We start from the raw sequence: 22,311 nt of genomic DNA, 5'->3' as shown, positions 1-22,311 counted from the left end.
CCACCATTATGGAAAAGAGCACTCTTGATGTTCTGCAATAGATCTTCATTTGTGTTCCACAGAAGAAAGGAAGTCCAACGGGATAAATAACGACACAGTTTTCATTTTGGGGTGAACTATTCCCTTAATATACAAAATTCTGTGTTATATTAGAATTTACCGTTTTTGTTTATATTTTTTATTTTTGTCTATTTTCATGTTAACTTTTTAAGTTTTAGTCATTTTGTTGTATTTCTTGTTTATTACAAAATATTTTAAATATGCCTATATAGTGTTTTACTTTATTTTGTTTAATTCTTTTAGTACTTACACTAAACACTTTTTTTAAATTTAGATAAAAATAACCCTCAGATGTAAGTAAAACAAATGTAAGTGTTATTATACTTTATTTCAGTTAATTTAAATTAATTTAAGTAACTTTTTTAACAAATTTATTTAGTTATTTTTTTATTTATTATTACATATTATATATTTAAATTTTTTATTGAAAATATTTTTGCTTTTTTTATTTGTATAAAACATTTCAAATAAAAAATAATTAAACTAATATTTACTTTTTTGAAAACTTAAAAAAAACTATTTAAAATGATACAGATGATTTTTACAGTAAATAAATTCAGTTTTTATATATATATATATTTGACCTATATTTATAAATCAAATATAAATGAATTGCATGAATTGCATTTAGCATTTCATTGATTTCATAAATAATAAATATATAAAAAGGATCCCAGAATTTGATACAAATACTGCTAAATAATTATACAGAAATGTTATAGATATATGTATATTTTATTTGCATTTAATTGCTAGAAAATGTTCAAAATAAAAACACCACTAATATTTAACTTATTTTTTTGCATTTTAAATATATATAAAAACATTTAAAACATGATTTTTGCCATTTTATATATATTTAAATTACTCTTTTAAATTTTTTAAATATATATGATATATAACTTTTAATAATCTATCTATAAGCGACTGACCTAGCATCTAGCTGAAATATAACAAGTTTTTATATTTTATTTTATTTTATATTTGTTTTATTTGAAATAATGAATAGTTTTAGTTAACCCTGTGACAATCGTGCGTTTGTATACATGCCACAATCTCAAATGTTGATAACCAAGACAGACTGTTCCCGTCAGAAACCGCAGGAGGCAGATGAGCCTTTGTCGAGCCACTTAAGAAAGATGATTTGATCTTCTTAGCTTATCGTTCTATTAGACGAGCACCATTAGCGATCTGCAGGGGATTCCTGTGCCCCCCGCCACACGCTTGGAGATCTGCTCCAGTCAGTCAGGCTGCTGGAATCCTGTCGCTCTTAATCAAACCAATTACAACACACTGGGCGTCAAATACCACGGCTCCTTAGGACGGTGACGTTACGCACAAAGACGGCTGATTTACGAGCGCTCCTTAAGCTGACGGGGCCGATCTGCCTCATAACAACTCTCCGTCTAAAGCAATACCTCATGTGTCAACACAGGTGTTGAGTTACACAAACTGCGGCGGTAAACATAGACTCTGGAGGATGTTTCCGTTCACCTTCCATAACGAGTGTTCGGTGCATCTGGGTCAAAGCGTCACGTCGCATCTGCACATCTTTCCTTCAAGCCGCTGATTCAAGGCCACAAACAGCCACACCAGATCAAAATGAAAACACGCCACACTTCATTTGGAGTCACGCAGGTCAAAGGTCATGCTTCGGCAGGAGAAAATGTTCCTTTTGAGGATTGTCTGAAGCAGATTTCACAATCACACCACGTGTAAAAGCGTTCAGCTTTTCAGAAATAAGCCACAGGTGTGTGTTCTTTCTTTGTCAGCTCTTTCGCCTGTGTTAATGTTTGAGCGATTTTAACACGTTTTTATGGCTCACGCAGACAGGATTAAAAGGATTCAAAGGCACTGAAAATCCAGCGAAAGATGTGGACAAGATCCAGGTAAAGTCAAAGATCTAAGCGAAGAAGAGTTGACTGAAGAGATGTGAGACATGAGTTATTTTCAGTCACGTTGAGCCTGTGCAATTTGACCCGCATGCAAACTACCAGAAAAAAACAACACAAGTTTAAGTTTATAAAGGGCTAGTTTATGACTGGGTAGATTACTTATAAATTGCAATCCGTATACATGGCAAAAATTGTCATCAGTAACGTAATCCATTACCTTACACATTTTAGATAATATAATTGGATTACTTTTAGCCTAACATGTTTATCACATTAATATTGTACCATACTGACATAAAAATACAGAGAGTAAGAACTGGTTGTTATTATTAACAACAAGCCATGCATTAAACATTATATTATATCAAGGTTTCCCAAACTTATGCTTTTTCATTTTTTGAATTTTAGTCAGTGTGTATGTTGGACATAAAAAAGATCTACAAAGATACAAATCTCAAAGTCCACTCCAAAGGGAGATATTTCGTTTTTAAAAATCCCTTTTCAAGAACTACAACAATCGGCTCCTCTGGACTACAACGTTTGATTTCCGCATGCAATGATGTCACTACGTGGCCCATTAGAATATCATTAAAATAAATCCCGCCTACGGAAATTCAAATGGTTAGGGATGAGGTGGGGGATTAGCCTAACTTCAGCGATGCAGTGCAGAGAGCAATGTCTGTGAGACACTTTAACAAGCCGCAGCGCGGCGGGTATAAACACAAGCATCGATTAAAGTGGCCATGTCGGAGCCATAACACGCCGCAGACGTGTGTAGTAAGAGATTTATTCATCATACTGTGTACATAACTTCACTTATAACTGCATAAACTTGCACTAGAATAGGCTAGGCTAATCAGTGATGATGTTTTTTGATAATGTTAATGTTAGGCTGCTTTTAGCCTTATGCTGGTTTCGACAAAGAAACTTAAGCCGGGCTCACACTACAGGATTTTTAGCCCGATTTTGCCCCGATTTTCCCCTCCTGAGAATCAGAGCAAAAATCTTGTCGAGCACCTCGATCGCTCCCGATGTTCGGCACAGATTATCTGGTAATGCGAGACATTCAAAGATCAAATCTTGCACCTCCCGATCTGCTCTCACACAAATCATATCAAACATGTTTGTTATTCAGGATTTTAAATCGGGATGATCACGGCTATGATTACGTCAGTACTTTCACAACAGCCAATGCGAGACCGCAAAACAGCTGTTGTACGGTCCATTGGATAGTGGAGATGGAGGAAACTGCTTTTTATGTTTTTTTGTAGTAACACTGTCTGTATATTATATATTGAAAACATACCACAACCGCATGGAGCAAGAAAAGCTCTGGAGTGAAATCGTCTCAGTTTTCAACATACTGAGTGCATAAAGCTGCTAGCACACTAGTTAACATTTGTAAACATCAGCTGCTGAAATGACGATCTGCTGCGTAAGATCACATGAGGCGCTCCCTCCATCATGATAATCGTAATAATATCTTTCAGAATGTGATGCTCCACAATTTTCAAATCTTGTAGTGTGTGCATGTTTAAGATTTAAGGGAATATAATCTGCAAAGACTCTCCTTATGTGTGCGCTGCAACCAGATTTCGTAATCGGTTAGGATTTTAAAAATGTATTGGCGATCTCGCAGGCTGACAACAGGACCCAACACTACTGTAGTGTATCATTTACTCACTCTCCATGCATCCTAGGTGTATATGACTTCCTTCTTTCAGACGAATGCAATCGGAGTTACATTAAAATTTTATTCTGGCACTCCCAAGCTTTAGAATGGCATAGACGGTTCTCCTCATCAGTCCGAAACAAGTCCAATAAAGTGCATCCATCCATAATAAAAAGTGCCTCACATGGCTGCGGGGGGTCAATAAAGCCCTCCTGTAGCGAATCGATGTGATCTTGTAAGAAAAATATCCATATTTAAAACGTAAGATGTTCTTTGGCTAGGGGCGTGGCAGTACTGAAATTCCGTCTAAGCTGTTCGCCAATTGCAAAGCAGTGGGAGAGCTAACCAATCACAACACATTTCGTTTTTCGGAAGGCAGCCTTCATTAAACCCGGAACTAATCGAGCCATATGTGCCAGGCTGCAAGAAAGGTATTGTAATAATGTCTATTATGTAGAAAAACAATGCGTTTTTCGAACCACCAAGCATGAGAGCATGTTCCAGTACACCCCCAAAACAAAATCAAGACTTTGTAAAAGAGCATAATACAAATCATATCAAACACAAATCATATCAAACATGTTTGTTATTCAGGATTTTAAATCGGGATGATCACGGCTATGATTACGTCAGTACTTTCACAACAGCCTTTAATGAAAAACTAAAAATTTATTAAATCATTAAAAAAAGTTTCATTTAAATGAATCATTTTAAAATAAAAAAATAAATATTTTATTTGTTTACCTGCATGTCATGTGACCATATCCAACGTCAGAGAGCCAATGAACATGCAAATGTGATACTTAATTTTTAAAATATTTATTTTAAAATCTCAGGGGTACTTACAGAAAATATATTAGGTGAAAGATGATCAGATGACAAACAATTGTGTGAATTGTGTGAATTTGTGCATTTTAATGTGTCTGAAAGACAAAAGGCCTCCAAAGACAGAAATACATGGTTAAATAACCTTTAGAGTGACACTGTAACATAAATAAATAATAAATAATGTGTTCCTTTGTAAATTTAGTGGCCAAATGTAGTGTAGCCGCCTGAATAGTGACTAGTTTTTGTGTGAATGTCCACAAAATTGGAAGATTTTCTGAATGTATATACGTGGTAGGTTATTTAAGAAAAGGAAATTTAAAAGCTGAAAAAGAGGAATATTGGAGAATCAATACATTATGAATAATTTATTGCTATTGTATAAATAATATGTAATCATGCAATCCATAAACAGTAACTGTAGTCTGATTATGAGTGTTTTACAATGTAATGTAATCTAATTACAAGTACTTAATTAAACTTAAATTTAAAATTAAACTTAATTATTGGAATCTGGGGCCAGTTGCATAAACTTAGTCTCTATGTTAAGTGTCTTAAGTACTAACCAAAGGGTAATCAGTCTTATTTTTTGGATTCAACTTAGACTAATCTACATTTTCCTGTAACTGAATTAAAAAAAATTATGACCAGTCTTAAAAAAATAAATAGCTGACTAACTTTTTAAGACTAGTCTAAACCTTTTATGCAACCGGCCCCTGATTACCTAATCCAGATTACATGTAATCAGTTACTACCAGGCTCTGTTTATGACTGTGTGAGCTTCATGAAAGATCACATGTTTGAATGAGTAACTAACACGATGTACATGAAGTTTTATGCCCTTTGTAAAAGCAACATAAAAGACACAGAATCTAAAATAGATATTTTCATCATACAGTATAATATGAAGTTTAAAATAAAAAAAAAAAGTTGAAAACATTAAGTTTTAATTTTAGAAAAAAATATTATTACTATTAGTAGTAGTAGTAGTAGTACAATAATTTTCTTTTATAATCCAATCGATTTTTTTTCTAATACATAATAAAAAATAATAATAATAAATAATAATAAATATTTATTTGAAAAAAAATATATATACATTAAACAAAAACAAACAAAAAAAAAAAATTAAAATCATGAAACTTACACAATTTAACAAGGATTTAATAAAAGTTTGACTTTTTACATTTTTTAAGGGCCCTGTCAAATGGGTTTTTTTTTAATCAAATTGTTTTTAACCAAATTCTGTGTTTGAATTTTGAATCTTTTTTTTTTTTTATGTATTTAATCTCAGAAATACTATGTGTATTTAAAACATTATTAAAAATATCTTAATAATAATTTTATTATTAGTAGTAGTTCTATCATTGCATTAAGTAATATTTCTGTCACAGTTTCTTCAAGATAAACCAAACTTTTTTTTTGAGAGGTTGCTGTTAAGACCTATATGTTTCTGTTTGTATATGACGCCACGATAGTTTTTCTCAAAAGAAACTGTAAAATGCTGATGAAGTGACTCTCAGAGCAGTTCTAGAGATTGTTTATGTGTTCATGTACATTGTAAAAATGTTTTCCAGTTTCAACTTAAAAACTTAAGTTCAGCAGCTGCCTTAAAATTTTAAGTTAAATCAACTTAAAACTCCAAGTCATTTCAACTCACTACAATAAAATAAGTTTATATGACTTGTTTTTTTAAGTTGATTTAACTTATGAGCTGAAATGACTTGTACATTTAAGTTGATTTAACTTAAAATTTTAAAACAGCTGCTAAACTTAAGTTTTTAAGTTGAAACTGGTAAAAACGTTTTACAGTGTACTCATATATTGAGGCTGAAAACAGCGAGCGTCACGCACGTTTGTAGTATGCGTGTGCATTTGCGCTATTCATTCACACAAGATGCAGGATTATTATATATTAGGATAATTAAATAGCGTTTTTGCAGCTTAATATTCACAGACACTGATCCATTTCATGTTTTGATTTAAGTCTACTGACCTACTCTTGATTTATCCATGCAAAATTCCATGACATTTCCGCAATATATAGTAAATTCCATTTTTATGTCTGGATTCCATGATTCTATCCTATATAAGCCCACAAAAACTTCATAGAAGAATATTCTCACAATGCAATGCACTCAAATTGACCATCCATAGTAGAAAATATAGCACTGCACAGTATGCAGTGGGTAGTCTGCTAGTATTTTTTTTAAACTTCAGATAAACGGCAGATAAATCTTTTAAGATCACAGCTTTCCATGTCTATTCAGCACATGCATGTATGTGTGTACCTGAAAAAAGCCCGGAGGAACAGGGCCGACCGGCATCCCCTCTCCTGGGGGCATGTTTCCAAGGACAGGACTCGGAGCTGCCGCTGCACTCTGCAAATCACAAACACACACACAATTCCCGTTAAACACACACACACAGCTCCCGGCGCTTCCCCAAACACTGCACCGTGATGGTCATTCACCACTCAAGGACAAACACACACACCCAATAAACAAACAGTCCCTGGAAGCCAAAATCTACATCTCTTCGACAGACACATGGATACTGTCAACAGCTGCTAACCACCAGAAGAACTGGCTTTCTGTCTGAAAACACATTCGGCCGCCTCTGAAAAATACAAGCAAGCAGGCAGGGATGGTAGAGGTCAGATGGCAGGCCGGAGAGACACAAAATGAGACAGGATTACTCTGTCTGAGGACGCAGAGAGCCACGGGCGGCCGCGCGCCCCACGCGGGGAGCTAATGAGGAGGCCGTTTAGGTTCCTGTGCTAGACTCAGTAAAGCACACACTCAATGCTAGGAGAGAATGGGTCGGTCTGTGGACGTGGATGGATGATGGGTCATCATGCTGACCCAAGGTCTCCAAAGGTCTCCCTTTGGTAAAGTCTGAACTCACAGGTTGCATCCCATTTCATTCAGCCCATATTTAAATGAATGAATGAATGTTATTTGTGTACATTTTCAAATGATCAATATAGAAGTCAATTATATACACACATTTATACTTTTTATTACAATTATTTCTATATTTACCTTATATCCACAAGTTTCCTACGCCCCATGAGGCCTTGCATCAAAAGTTGGAGTGTCTTCCGGTTCAAAGTAAACAAGCGGGACGTGGCACTCATTCATTCAACAGCTGACAGTAGTGATGGGCAAATAAAGCTCTGTGAAGCACTGACATTTTCCTCTGACCGTTTCGGGAAAAGATTCAAAGCTTCAAATAAGTCGAAAATAGCGCGATCTGGTGGTTAGTAAAAAATAAAGCAGCCAAAAGCCTGTGAAAGAAACACCATCAGACGAAACATTCACCACACTTTCCACAGATCGACTCAGGCTACGTGCACAAATATAAGTCTAACAGTGTGTGTGTTTTTTTGGGTGAATTTCTGTCTCTGATAAATTCATTTACTCGTTAAACTGTGGCATTAAATGCTAGTACGAATATCTATTTGATGTTATAAAAGAATAATGTACACATGAAGTGCATACAGTATGGCAAATATTTAATATAAGAGAAAGTGAGGCTTTGTTTGTCACTGGTTTTTGTGATTTCTACGTTAACAATACAAGCCTCGAATCGAGGCTTCATCTGGCACACCCTGCAACACAAGCTCCGATGCCTCGGTTCAATTATCACATCACTAGTTAACAGTCATTCAAGATTTAGCGATCCAAACTTGCTAACGATGTGAGAGCACAGCTTCGAACAACACATGTTGTCCCCTGAGCACCGCAACGACATCTCTCATAAAGGTTTGCGACTTTACAAAGTAAACAAAGATCCGAAAAACACTTAGCCTCTCGCTAATTAGCACACAAAATAACATTGGTATAACTGCCGCCTCACCGGAAGTTGTTCCCACGTTCTTTTGAGTCTGAAACAGGTGGATAGACATCTAAATATAAATAAATACATGTTATTTCTGTAAATAAATGCATAAATAAATAAATGTTTGTGTGTGATTTTATTATTCTCATCTTCTTATTATTATTAAAATATAAATTGTTATAAATGATAGTATGATTAATAATAATAAATACAGAAGTAATTTATGCATTTGTAGGCTATATGAATTAATATTATTTATATATTTACCTTATATACACATCTACAAATCAATAAATAAATGTTATTTACGTGAATGATTATGAATGATAGTATGAGTAATAATAGTAATAATAAATATAGAAATAAATTATAAATGCATTTGTAGATTTTACCTTATATACACATATACTTATAAATAACTAAATAAATATTATGTGTAATACATTATTATATAAATGTTATTTATTTCTATTTTTATTATTTATGCATTTATTTAATATTTTATTGTTTGTTTGTTTTTTTAATTAACAATGAATAATCATAGGAATGTATAATACTGTGTATAATTTAAAAATTATAACAGAATATTATGCATGTATATATTTACATGTATATTTATCTAAATAAATATTAAATATTTTATAATTATTTATTATATACATTTTATTATTGCTTATAATTAACAATGAAAAATATATTATTTAAATATAATTAAAATAATATGTATATTATTTGCCCACTTTATTAAAAATATTATGTGTGTGTATATATTTTACTATCGTTATGGTTGTTGTAATATTAATAACAATAATAAATAAAATTAAATATTAAATAATATTATTATTATGCAACTTGTAAATATGATAAAAATGCCTCTTAAAATACCTTCATCTATATAATTCAGCAGCATTTTAGTAAATATTTTGCAACAAAACAGAAGTTTTTTTTTTTTTTTTTTACCAGTTCATCACAACAAAACGTGACGTAAAAGAAAGTTGTCCTGCTACACGGCTTTTCACTGAAAAAAAAGTACTGGAAAAGCGGCATTGTTTTGAAAACACCCAAGCCGCAGTCACGCTACTGAAAAATGTAGTTGAGTTAGTAGCATCGCTGCTTGTATTTAACACCGTACACGATGACTCTGTGTTCAGTAATGACGAAAATATTTGTTTTGACATCTGACAACAGCCGTCAAGTGACAAACCGGCTGGGATTGAGTGTTTTATCTAACACAAGGGGGCTCGTAAGTGCCGCGGCTCCGGGCAGGATTGGCACACCGGCACGACCGCAGCGCCAAGACGAACTGAGCTGCAATGACTAGAGCCTGTGTGTGTGGAGCATTACTGACATGCAGAGAGAGAAAGAGATACACACACTTAGACACAACAGTCTGATTACCCTTGGCACACAGGGAAATGAGCAGGGGAAATGCACTCGCATCCGCCCAGTAATAACAAAGAAGTTGCTTGCAAATTGAAGGTGGAGATATATGACTCGGAAGGAGCGTTTTCTAATGCTAGATGCCTACATGACAGCACTTTTGACAACAGTTCACATGGATCAACAAGACGTAATAAAAATCACAAGCGAGCGAGAGTCGCGCAAACGTCCGTGGCGTTTTATCGACGCCCGAGCCATCTTTTGTGCTGGTAAATAAGATCCCGCTGCGAGGGGCTGAATATTGTGTTTTCCTGCAGTAGCGCTGAAGTCTCATCTCCTGATAGCAGCGGCACAATAATGAGCCTAATGCCCTCCGTGCTGAGCAAGCACTCTATCAAAACTAGCAACAAAGATAAACTAACGTCCCTCGGCTCTTCACGGGTCCACAGTCAGTCATAAAAAGCTCGCCGCCGAGGGCACGGCAATAAAATCTGGCCTCTGATTAGAGTAACTTTCATTTAGCGTGTGTCCCATTCGGGGGAAACCAAAACGGCACTAATGTAATAAGAAAAGATGTCTGACTGTCTTCATAGCGAGCTGATAAAAGCGTTAACGGTGACCCGCCGCGGCTAATGTGTTTTAGTTTTCGGCTGACGTAGATTTGTGGCGGGTGTTTTGAAAACAATTTACTGTGTACAATATGTGGCAAAATGACTTAAAATCAGTCTGATCTAGAGTTTGACCCACTTTCTCTTGCACAATTAAAAAGATACACTCAAGCTTGGACCATATGAATTTCAGTTTGGCAGATTATCCTAACTTGGCAGACACTGTCAAGATGAAGGCACTGTATATTCTGAACATAAATTACAATGACTGTCAAACTGAAATGCATATATAAAAATAAATTAAAAATAATTATTTATAATTAATTAAATGCACCTATATAGATATTACATTAATTGTTTTAAATAAACCACAATAATAAAATACACACACACACACATATATATATATATATATATATATATAATTAGTGTAATATATTTAGTGTAATACATTTTATAAAACACTATATATATACAGTTATAGCTACAGTTCTAAAACACTGTATATATAGAGAGAGAGAGAGAGAGAAAGAGAGAGTGAGTATTTTTGTGAAAATATATTTCATTTTTAAAAAAATATGAAACGTCTACAAAATTTTTTTACACACACATATATAGTAATAAATAATAGAATTATATACATATTAACTATTGTAATATATATACATATACATAAAAGGAATAATATCAGTAATATTTCATTTAATAATATATCAGTAATATCATTAATATTTCATAATATCAGTAATAATTTAAATTATTTAAAAACAGAATGAATTAATTACAATTAATTAAGTCAAATTTAATAAATATACAGAACATAAAATATAACAAAGAAGAGAGAACGATATTTTAGTATATTAGATTTTCACAGTATTGATATATATCAATTTTATAAAATATTAAATATATATATATATATATATATATATGCACAAAAATGTTTTACACATAGTAATAAGTAATAGAAATATATACATATTATAATTTTTAAATAATTCTAAATTTCTCTCTCTATATATAGTAATAATACATACATTTATACACATTAATGATACAATTCTAATTATATATATATATATATATATATATCAGTAATATTTATAATTATTCAAATTATTTTAAAATAAAATGAATTAACTGCAATTTATTCAATAAATTGAAAGAATAAAAGAATGAAGAACAATGTAGAACAAAATAAAGAGAGAATAATATTTTTGTAGATTTAATTTTGACAATATTTTGATATATGGAGTATTTTTGCAAATAATATAAAATTTTTATAAAATATGAAAAAAAAATATTGAATACATGCACAGTAATAAAAAATAGAATGTATATCAGTAATATTTATAATTAATTAAATGATTTAAAAATAAAACAAATTAATTACACATACTTAGTTGAATACATATAATTACTGAATAAATAATAAAGAAATAAAGACAACATTTACTAATATTTACCTAAAATATTAACATTACCTAAACCTAAAAAAACATGCAAATCTTTCCTAACAAAAACACACATCGAACACAAAACAGCAATAAACAAGCACTTAAGACACCGCTTGGATGGAAATAATACATGCCCCACCTATTGTAAACCTACCACCTTTTGGCAAAGACATTTGTATTATGAATTATTCAGCGGTTACTTTTCAGGGACTTCGGTTACCGTTTGGCTCGGTGGCACCTTGGGTTTAATTCTCCGTTCTGTGGCTTCTGAAGCGGCCGTTTCTTAAGCCTTCAGTTGAGTGTAATGGGCCTGTAAGCTTTACATGGTTGCGACAGAGAGCCTGAAGTGCCGAGTGTAATGACGCCATTCTTGGAATTGTGAGGGAACTGATAAAACGCACATCCTGCTGGGAGTTTATTTAAGAGAAGACGGAAAAGGATTAAAACGGCGTGGCTTGACGCATATTCGGCACGCCGGGTATAGCTTAACAGCTATTTAAGCACAGGTTTAGCTTTAAAACCTGTCAACAGCAGCACATCTCATTGGCAAATGTTGAACAGCTACCGCGATTGTCCCTGTATGCCAGACCCTTGCCATCAATTGGCAGGTCCGTCCTTCCGTGTCCAGTCTGCGAATGTTAATTAAAGGACTTCTGACAATTAACAACTCAACAGCCTGCCACGGGACTCCCTCCACCTGTGCTGCCCACTTGATTCCTGGTGGTTACGGAGCGTGTTCCCGATTAGCACTGATTAATGAAATCAATTACCTGCGACAGGGAGTGAGAATGAGTGACTGGAGAGCGCTGGATTGCTAACGGACCGTCCACTAGCAATATCAATATCAGAGACTCATAACTCATTGGTGTTACTTGTAGGCACTTGTTTTTGCTGATTACTGACTAGTTTGTCATCAAAATTTTGGTACAAGATGCAAATGAGACCTTCATGTAGGAATGATCTCATTTATAAGATGAGCACATACACAACGCTGTCACAATGGCCAGTAGCAAATTCTTCAACTGTCACATTCTAACCTTGGCTCATATAGAAAAAAATATTGACAGAAGCCAAATAGCATTGTTCTAGTATCACATGGACCTTTCCTGATCCGTCCCACTCACTTCCTGTCGTATCTCCACTGTCCTGTCATTGTAAACGTCGAAAAATTGTTCTAGCTTTATACATTTTCTAAATTTATAATCCTAAATGTTACAAATTATTTGCACATATTCCGAGGTGGGCCAGGAAAAAAAAAAAAAAAAATAATAAAAAATAATAATAATAAATGTATTATTACATTATTTATTATTGTTATTAATTAAAATAAATGTATTATCAAATAATGTGTTGTTATTATTATTATTATTATTATTATTATTATTTTAATGATTAAGAATTTAATTAAAATAAACAAATACCATAAAGTATCATATGTTTTCTAATTTTAGAATTCAAAATGTTACAAATTATTTGAACATATTTTGAGCTGGATTCACTAAACCAGGGAATAATAACAATAATAATCATAATAATAATGTATAAAACAATTAATTTAACTATTATTATTAATAATAATAATAATAATAATTTTATTAAAATAAGTAATGAGAATTATTATTCAATTATTACAAATTTAATTCCAACTAAACATATACCATAATACTGTTTTAGTATCATATGTTTTCTGTTTGTATAATTCAAAATGTTATTTGTACATATTTTAAGGTGGATTCACTATAATACTAATAATACTAATAATACTAATAATGTATTAAATAATTTATTATTATAAAAATAATAATAATAATAATTATTATTATTATTATTATATAAAATGAACATATACAATAATATTATTCTAGCATCAAGTTTAATAATTGTATAATTCTAAATATTACAAATTACATTTATATTACATAAATATTACAAATTGTACATATTTTGAGGTGGGTTCACTAAACCAGGGAATAATAATAATAATAATAACAACAACAACAACAACAACAACAACAACAATAGCAACAATAATAATAATAATTATTATTATTAATTAATTAAAATAAAAGTATTATTAAATAATGTAATAATAATAATAATAATAAATAATGTATTAAATTATTTCTTCTCATTATTATTATTAATTTAATTAAAATAAAGGTATTCTTAAATAATAATAATAATTAATAATAATAAAAAATAGTAATAATAATTTATTACAAATTTAATTGAAATAAACATTCTTATTATTAACAAAAATAATAAAAAATATATTATTATTATTATTATTATTATTATTACTACTACTACTACTACTATTACATTATTTAATAACACTATATGAAATTTTTAATACAAAATTAAGTTTATTATTATTAGTAGTAGTAGTAGTAGTTTATTTTTGTTTCTTTTTTACACAATTTTTCCTTAAAAATCTGCATGGACCCCAGTTTGAAAACTAAACCATCTCAGAAAGCAGTAAATACAATTTTATATCCAAAAGACACCTGTGTACATTTTCTTGTGATCATGGCATGTTTTTGATCACTACATGGCCACAATGTATATATTGTTTAAAAAATAAATCAAATAAAATAAAGCTTGCATTAAACTATTTTACAATATAACTGACCCGAAAGCTTCGGAAAGCAGCGCTGTGCCACAGATTCTAATTTCGCCAAAAGTACATTGTCAGCACATTCAAAGTGTATCTTTAACTCATTTTTAATGCTTTGTTAGAAGCATCCAGTCTTTGTCGGGAGAGAGAGAAATACACAATGATGCAACAAAAATCACTAAATCCAACTCACAAACTCACCAGCAGAATCTTCCCAAGAGGACTTGAAGGCAGAGTAGATCAGTAAAACTGAGTGTCTTCTACCTACAAATTCCTTCTTACAGACGGTGTGTTACAAGAGAAGATCGATTCGGTATGCTGCTTTAATGAAGCTTTATTCAGCCTTGATATACAGTACAAACAGCAGGCTGTCAGCGTTTCAAACAACCAGTCACAACACAACTAATTCACCCTCTGAGTGCAAAAAAACCTAATGGATTTCAACATTTGTGATTCTTCAGCATTGTTTTGATGCACAATAGCAGCATTATCAGTCCCTGAGTACGACATTTAGATATGTTTCTCTTGTCAAACAGAGAAGGAAGTTGACTCAGACAGGTTGTAGTTATGTTCACAATATCCACATGCAAGCGCTCTAACTTCCAGTTGTCGGCAAGAGACATGAAAATTACCTATAATGTTTGCCAACACTTGAAACTGTACCCAAATTACAATTTTACTAATTGTACTAATAATCTCTAAGTACATTTAGGCTTTAAAAATGTTGTAAGCACAACAAACTACTAAAAAGTAGCTAAATGCAGGCTTGGTGAGGACAAAAATAAAATAAAATAAAACAAAATAAACAAAATGCTACTAAAAAACTAGCTAAATATATGTTTAGAAATATTTAGTATAAATAAAAGACAAAAATGCCTAAAAGAGAGAGAGAGAGAGAGAGAGAGAGAGAAAAAAAGAAAATATTATTTAATATAATGGAAGTAATATAAATCTGACATAAAATAATAATGGTGACAGCCTTCATTTGTCTAAATAAAGATAAATGCACACTAAATATAATGCAAATATTTTATTTTAATAACATATCACTTAATAAATCTAAGCTAAATCTAAACAGCAACTTTTAACTAAATATTTAAAAATAACAAAGTAAAAGACTGTGTGCAGGGCATTCAGCTACTAAAATTAACTAAAATATTTATAATTTTTTTTAATTAAAAGACAAAAACAAAAAATAAATTCAAAAAGGGAAAAAAGAGAAAATATTTATAATGCAATATAATGTAAATATGTTATTTAAATACTATATAATTTAAATAATCTAAGCTAAATCTAATCAGCAACTTCTAATGACAAAATAATTATATATATATATATATATATATACCATTATAAAAACACCAAAAATAAATCTAAAACAACACTTATGTGCAGGGACTCAGCTACTAAAAATAAATAATTATTTATATATTTTTTTAAAAGACAAAAAAATGAATCTAAAAAGGGGGAAAAGTAATTATTATTTATTTTAGCAATCAAAACAATATTAATCTGACACAGAAATAATAATTTAGACAATTTGTCTATATAAAGATGAACAAACACTAAATATAATGTAAAAATTACATTTTAAAACACATTTATTAAATCTAAGCTAAATCTAAATAGCAACTTTAAAAATAAATATTTAAATACAACAAAGAAGTAACAGAGTTCTGTGCAGGGACTCAGCAACTAAACAATAACTAAATAAATATTTTTTACAATTAAAAGACAAAAACTAAAATCTAAAAAAATAAAATCTAAAAAAGGGGAAAATATTGAATGTAAATATATTGTAAATAATTAATTTAAATGATAGATTTATTTAAATAATAAATAATCTTAGCTTAATCTAACCAGCAACTTCTAACTACATATTTCAATAAAACGAAGTAAAAGTGACTTCTGAGCAAGGACTCACATGAATCAGTGACTTGTTTTGGAGCTAGTTCATTGAAATGAACCATCTGAACAATTTGATTCGCTAAAATGAATCTGTACAAGAATGTGACATAAAAAAAGCAAAGTAGCATTTTGTCACACTGGTTTTTGCTAGAAAAAGTAGATGTATTTGCCACTTAAAGTAGCTGTTCTCTCGCTACTGTAAAATATAAAAATATAGTTGGTAGCATGGCTATTTTTAGTTAGTCACTCCATTAAGCAAGCTATGTTTTGTGTAAACTCTAATATAAAAGCAAAAACGCAAGAAACGCTACAGAGACTGTCAAAGTGTGGCGCTTCAAGCTAATCCAGCCAACAAATTTGGATATAAAGTAATTAATTAAAAACACTTTTCCTCTCATTACTGTTCCCATTTAGTAGTTTGGGAACATTGGATGCAGCCTGCCATGAACATCCATCTGTTAGCGCATAAAACGGCAAACCGCAATATATTAGCAACTGAATTGCTTGTAGAAGTGACTAACATGAAGAAGGAACACAAATATCTCCCATAATGCACCTGGGGTCAGTTCAGGACATTTGGAGATTCGGAGACCACTCTGCAATCCTCTTAAACAGGACAGTACACAGTCTGGGTCATCAGCATGGGGTCCCAGGACGGGATGGAGGGACTAATGGTTACCCCACTGCACGTCCCCAGCAGGCAAATCCGCTACAGGGAACGGTAATGAAGATTCCATTTTGGTGGCCAGCGTCGCTGCCAGCTTTGCTGTATGAGTGGACAAACATTTGGACTGGAAATTTCTCCTGGGAAGCCGACAACGCTGCTCGCCCGAAGTCTGTTCCGTCTGTGTTTTGGCAGGAGCACTCGACGCACATTTGTCAACGCTCTGCGATGCCTTTGCGGCGACGATTAACGGCTCAGATCGGAATAAAGATGCGATTACTGCGAGAACTCCTCCTGCTGTTCTGTGTTGACATTGTATCTGCTCTGAGATTCATTCAGCTGAATGTATAAAGTTCACTTGAGCTTATATTCACATAGAGAGAGAGACAAATGTGGAACATAAAATTAAAAAAATCTAGATGCCTTATACTGGTTCGCCAAAAATAATTTATTCACCCTCAAGCCATCCTAGGTGTATATGACTTTCTTCTTTTAGATGAATGCACTCTGAGTTAAATTAAAAAATGTCCCAGCTCTTCTAAGCTTTATAATGGCAGTGAATGGGTGTTGAGATTTTGAAGCCCAAAAAAGTGCATCCATCCATCATAAAAAGTACTCCACACAGCTCTGGGGGGGTTAATAAAGGCCTTCTGAAGTGAATCAATGTGTTTGTGTGAGAAAAATATTCATATTTAAAACTTCCGCTAACTGCCGTACATGTGTTCGCCAGCGGACGACGCAGGACGTAGGCGAACGCGGTGACGAACGTGGAAGCGGTCATGAATTAGAAGTACAAAATGAGGATTTGTAAAGAGAAATGTCACATGATTTCAATATAAGCCAAGAGGAGACTGGTTTTCCTTTGCTGTAAACAAAATGTGGTTCTCATGATACTAGAATATTCTCACCGGAGCTTATAAAGTTTTTAAATATGGATATTTTTCTTACACAAACGCATTGATTTGCTTCAGAAGGCCTTTATTAACCCCCCGGAGCCGTGTGGAGTACTTTTTATGATGGACGGATGCACTATTTTGGGCTTGAAAATCCCAACACCCATTCACTGCCATTATAAAGCTTGGAAGAGCCAGGACATTTTTTAAATTTAACTCTAATTGTATTCATTTGAAAGAAGAAAGTCATATACACCTAGAATGGCTTGATGGTTAGTAAATGATTAAGTAATTTACTATCCCTTTAAAGGTAAAATGATTTGACTCCTTCACAAAGAGGTTGTGTTAAAATTCAAAATAAGAATAGGCTGTAAATGACAATACTGTGCCATGAATGCCATAATCTTCCTGCAAAAGTGCTTATGAATTTATTCTTTTATAATTATAGTAACTTTATTATTTCAGCCATTGCAAATTGTTGTAAATTGTCTTTGTAAAAAAAAAAAAAAAGAGAGTGTATTTGTTTATTTATTTATTTATACATATTTATAATATTATTTTATTTTGTATTTAATTTCAATATTTACTATTTCTTTTTTAAAAAAACCTCTAAAGTTTCAATATTTCTCAGATGCCTCAATATTTCATTGTGTGCTCAGATTTTGCTCATTATCTCAAAAATTAATTTAAATATTTCTCATCACATTCTTCCAAGACCATTTTAAATATCTTTGTTTAAAAACTGGCTAGTAATAAATAAATAAAATTAGACCGGTAAAATTATATTATTTCATATTATTATATAATATTATTTCAATTTAAATATTACTCCTCACATTCTTCCAAGACCGTTTTAAATATCTTTAAAAACTGCCTTTAAAAACAACATGATTAATATTCATGAACCCAGCAGCTCATTAAACCTTAGTGCATTTTATATTGGTATTAGTTATAGATTTCGTAGCATTATTATTATTATTATGATTATCTTATAATATTATTTAAATTTAAATATTACTCATCACATTCTTCCAAGACCGTTATAAGTATCTTTAAAAACTGCCTATTAAATAAATAATAAATAAATAAATAAATATGCATTTAAAATTAGAAAGGTAAAATTATACAGATATATTATTTAAAATAATAATAATATAACATTTATAATTGTTTGTGTTAGAGCCAGTAAAAATGTTGGCATAGCACGTAGAAATTCTCAGGGGGAAAAAAACACCTTACTGTTAAACCCCTGATATGACCATCATAACATAATCATTACATAATAACACAAATACGGTATTCATCAGCTTTAGTGGAGGCGTTGTTAATCATTAATCTGAAGAGGTTAGCCATTCATAACAGAGATCATTAAATGGTACAGCAGCAAAAACAGCCTGTTTATTTCTAAGGGTCAGAGAGAAGGTGAAAATGATCATGTAAAACCAAAACTTTCTAAAAAAGCTACAAAATGAAATAAATATTTAGTAAAACATAGCCTCTGTACAGAATCTAAAAATGCAGTAAATGGCACTCGTCCTATTTGGACCATTATACTGTGTCAACAGCCATAAGCCAGTCGTTATCAAATATCCAACCAACAACAGGAAAACTTCTAGGAGAAAGAAACAAGACGTCAACATGAGGGCTAAATATACACACTTCCTGCACCACAGACACATTTGCAGCCATTTTCAGCTGAAAAACAGCAAAAACATTTGTATTACAACTCAACCCTCGACAATGCAAGTAAATCACTCGCATATGCGACAAAATCTTCACTCTGAGCGACTAAATGTCCAACATTAGCCATTGGCTAATAAACTCAGTGTAAAGTATAAGTTTAGCACATATAACCGAATACTATTTTTCAACAGATTTACAGCTTATCTGTATTTTACATACCGTAAACTCTAGTGTGAAGGCATACGACTCGCCGTCGTTTTGTTGATAGCACTGTTTCTCACACATAAGCAGAGAGAGAGAGAGAGAGAGAGAGAGAGAGAGAGTACACACATCATGCAGAAATGACGTGCTACATATTAACGATATTCTTTGTTGTATTTTCCTGTCAAAGTAATGGCGTTCATTTGGAAATCTTCACCTACTGAGAGCTTCTCTGGTAGTGGGTGGAACTAATGCGCAAACGGCAATTTCATTTTGATTTCATTTTGCTGTTTTGATTTCAGCAAATCAGCTCGAGCAAACACACAAAATGCAATTAATATTCATGAACCCAGCAGCTCATTAATCCTTAGTGCATTTTATATTGCTTTTTTATGACGTTAAAAAATGTCGTAATATTTCGAGAATAAAGTCAAAATATTGCGAGAATAAAGTCGAAATTACAAAAATAAGCTCTAAATATTGTGAGAATAAAGTCAAAATATGACAAGAATAAAGTCAAAATATTACAAGAATAAAGTCGAAATATTGCGAGAATAAACTCGAAATTACGAAAATAAGCTCAAAATATTACGAGAATAAAGTCAAAATATGACAAGAATAAAGTCAAAATATTGTGAGAATAAAGTCAAAATTAGGAGAATAAGATCAAAATATTGTGAGAATAAAGTTTAAATATTGCGAGAATAAAGTCAAAATTCCAAGAATAAAGTTAAAATTATGAGAATAAAGTTGAAATATTTCGAGAATAAAATCGAAATGAACCCAGCAGCTTACTAATCCTTAGTGGGTTTTATATTGTTTTTTACGAAAGCATTTTAGTGCCACGTTAAAAAAAAAAATCTCAAGATTAAAGTAGAAATATTGCGAGAATAAAGTCGAAATATTACAAGAATAAAGTCAAAATGTTGTGAGAATGAAGTTGAAATGATGAGAATAAAGTCGAAATATTACAAGAATAAAGTCAAAATGTTGTGAGAATGAAGTTGAAATGATGAGAATAAAGTCGAAATATTGCAAGAATAAAGTCGAAATATTGTGAAAATAAAGTCAAAATTACGAGAATTAATTTGTAGCAATTATGAAATTAAAGTTATAATATTTTGAGAGTATATTCTAGCCTTTTGCACATGCAAACGGCCTGGATTAGGAGCACCGGGAGATATTCCAAAGTCTCATCTTTCAAAATCTGTCAGTTTTATAGCAAAATATAAACAATATGTTTATTACAATAATGTGCTTTTCACACTCTTTAATGTGGTGTGACAGATCGCTGTATTCGCCTCAGTTTAAGCGGCATGTTAATCAGTCATCTTTCCAATTAAAGTGAGACACTGGTTTCATTAAATTAGGTTATACTTTTTTTCCCATTCCTTCTGATGTTCCCTCACATTTATATTGTTCTATAAACTTAAAATAAAGAGGAAAAACACATTTATAATTTTGTGATAAAACTGACAGAATTTAAAAGCTGAGCTGTTTTATATTAAAAGCAACAAAGCACAAAATGATTGCGATAACTGGGTGTCTGGCACGCTACAAATAATGAATGGAAGACGTTAAATATTATTTCCAATCATTTACTGTATTATACCGTGAATAAAACAGCTTGTCAATAGTCACTTATATACTTCAGAAAAGACAACAATATAACTTATGTTACTGAGTTGGAGTCCACTTCAACCTTCAGAAAGTGTTATTGTTGTTTTTAATTAAATACATGTGAGGAATGAAAGATTGGACACCACAAACGTCTTTGCAGAGTAGATTGTGGAATTTTCACAAAGAAAACAGTATAATTTATTGAAACACATGACTCATTGTAATCGAAAAAGACGACTGATATACATAAATACAACGATTAACGTTGCAATACAACATTATTGCAAGACACATTGTTTGCACTTTGCTATAAAACGTTTTAGCACCACGTTTAAAAATAAATAAATATATATAAAGATTAAAGTATACAACTGACAGATTTTCAAAGTTGAGATTTATATTAGAAGTACCAAAAGAACAAAGCTTATTACTATTATTGGATGGCTGGCGCAGTATAAATAGGCCCAATGAATGCAATCGAAGATGTGAAATATTATTTCCAAGCATACTGTTCCTGCAGGTATAACAAATGGTATGATTTCTACTAATAATCCCACATATATTCAAATAAATTCTGGTGTCTTGGTAACTTCACCCGGTGCACCCAATCTGGGGCATTTGCATCCACAGGCTATACTCTCAAAATATTATAACTTTAATTGCTACGATTTAATTTCCTACGATTTAATTACGAGAATAAAGTTGAAATTACAAGAATAAACTCAAAATATTGCAAGAATAAAGTAGAAATTACGAGAATGAAGTTGAAAATGTTTTGAGAATAAAGTAAAAATGAACCCAGCATCTTACTAATCCTTAGTGCGTTTTATATTGTTTTTTACGAAAGCGTTTTAGTTCCACGTTAAAAAAAAAAAAAAAATCTCAAGAATAAAGTCGAAATATTGCAAGAATAAAGTCGAAATATTGCGAGAATAGTCAAAATATTACAAGAATAAAGTTGAAATATTGCAAAAATAAAGTCAAA

The 22,311-nt window shown here is 31.7% G+C and overlaps 1 protein-coding gene across 2 annotated transcripts in view; it reads right to left on the bottom strand.

Moving 5' to 3' along the window:
* Nucleotides 1-22,311, bottom strand: part of ssbp2b (single stranded DNA binding protein 2b) — a 93,360-nt gene that overhangs the window by 27,407 nt on the left and 43,642 nt on the right. The window contains exons 1-2 of one of the 2 annotated variants that reach the window (XM_051120354.1): nucleotides 19,725-19,779; nucleotides 6,744-6,833 (exon numbers count right to left, since the gene is read on the bottom strand). In XM_051120354.1, coding sequence (XP_050976311.1) covers nucleotides 6,744-6,797 — 54 coding nt within the window. In that variant the 5' untranslated portion in view covers nucleotides 6,798-6,833; nucleotides 19,725-19,779. Of the gene's footprint in view, nucleotides 1-6,743; nucleotides 6,834-19,724; nucleotides 19,780-22,311 lie in introns of those variants that run through there. The other variant, XM_051120353.1, reaches the window with a different exon arrangement.

The sequence above is a fragment of the Labeo rohita genome, chromosome 10 (genome assembly GCF_022985175.1).
Source record: "Labeo rohita strain BAU-BD-2019 chromosome 10, IGBB_LRoh.1.0, whole genome shotgun sequence".
Lineage (NCBI taxonomy): Eukaryota > Metazoa > Chordata > Actinopteri > Cypriniformes > Cyprinidae > Labeo > Labeo rohita.
This window is presented reverse-complemented; position numbering and strand designations above follow the sequence as displayed.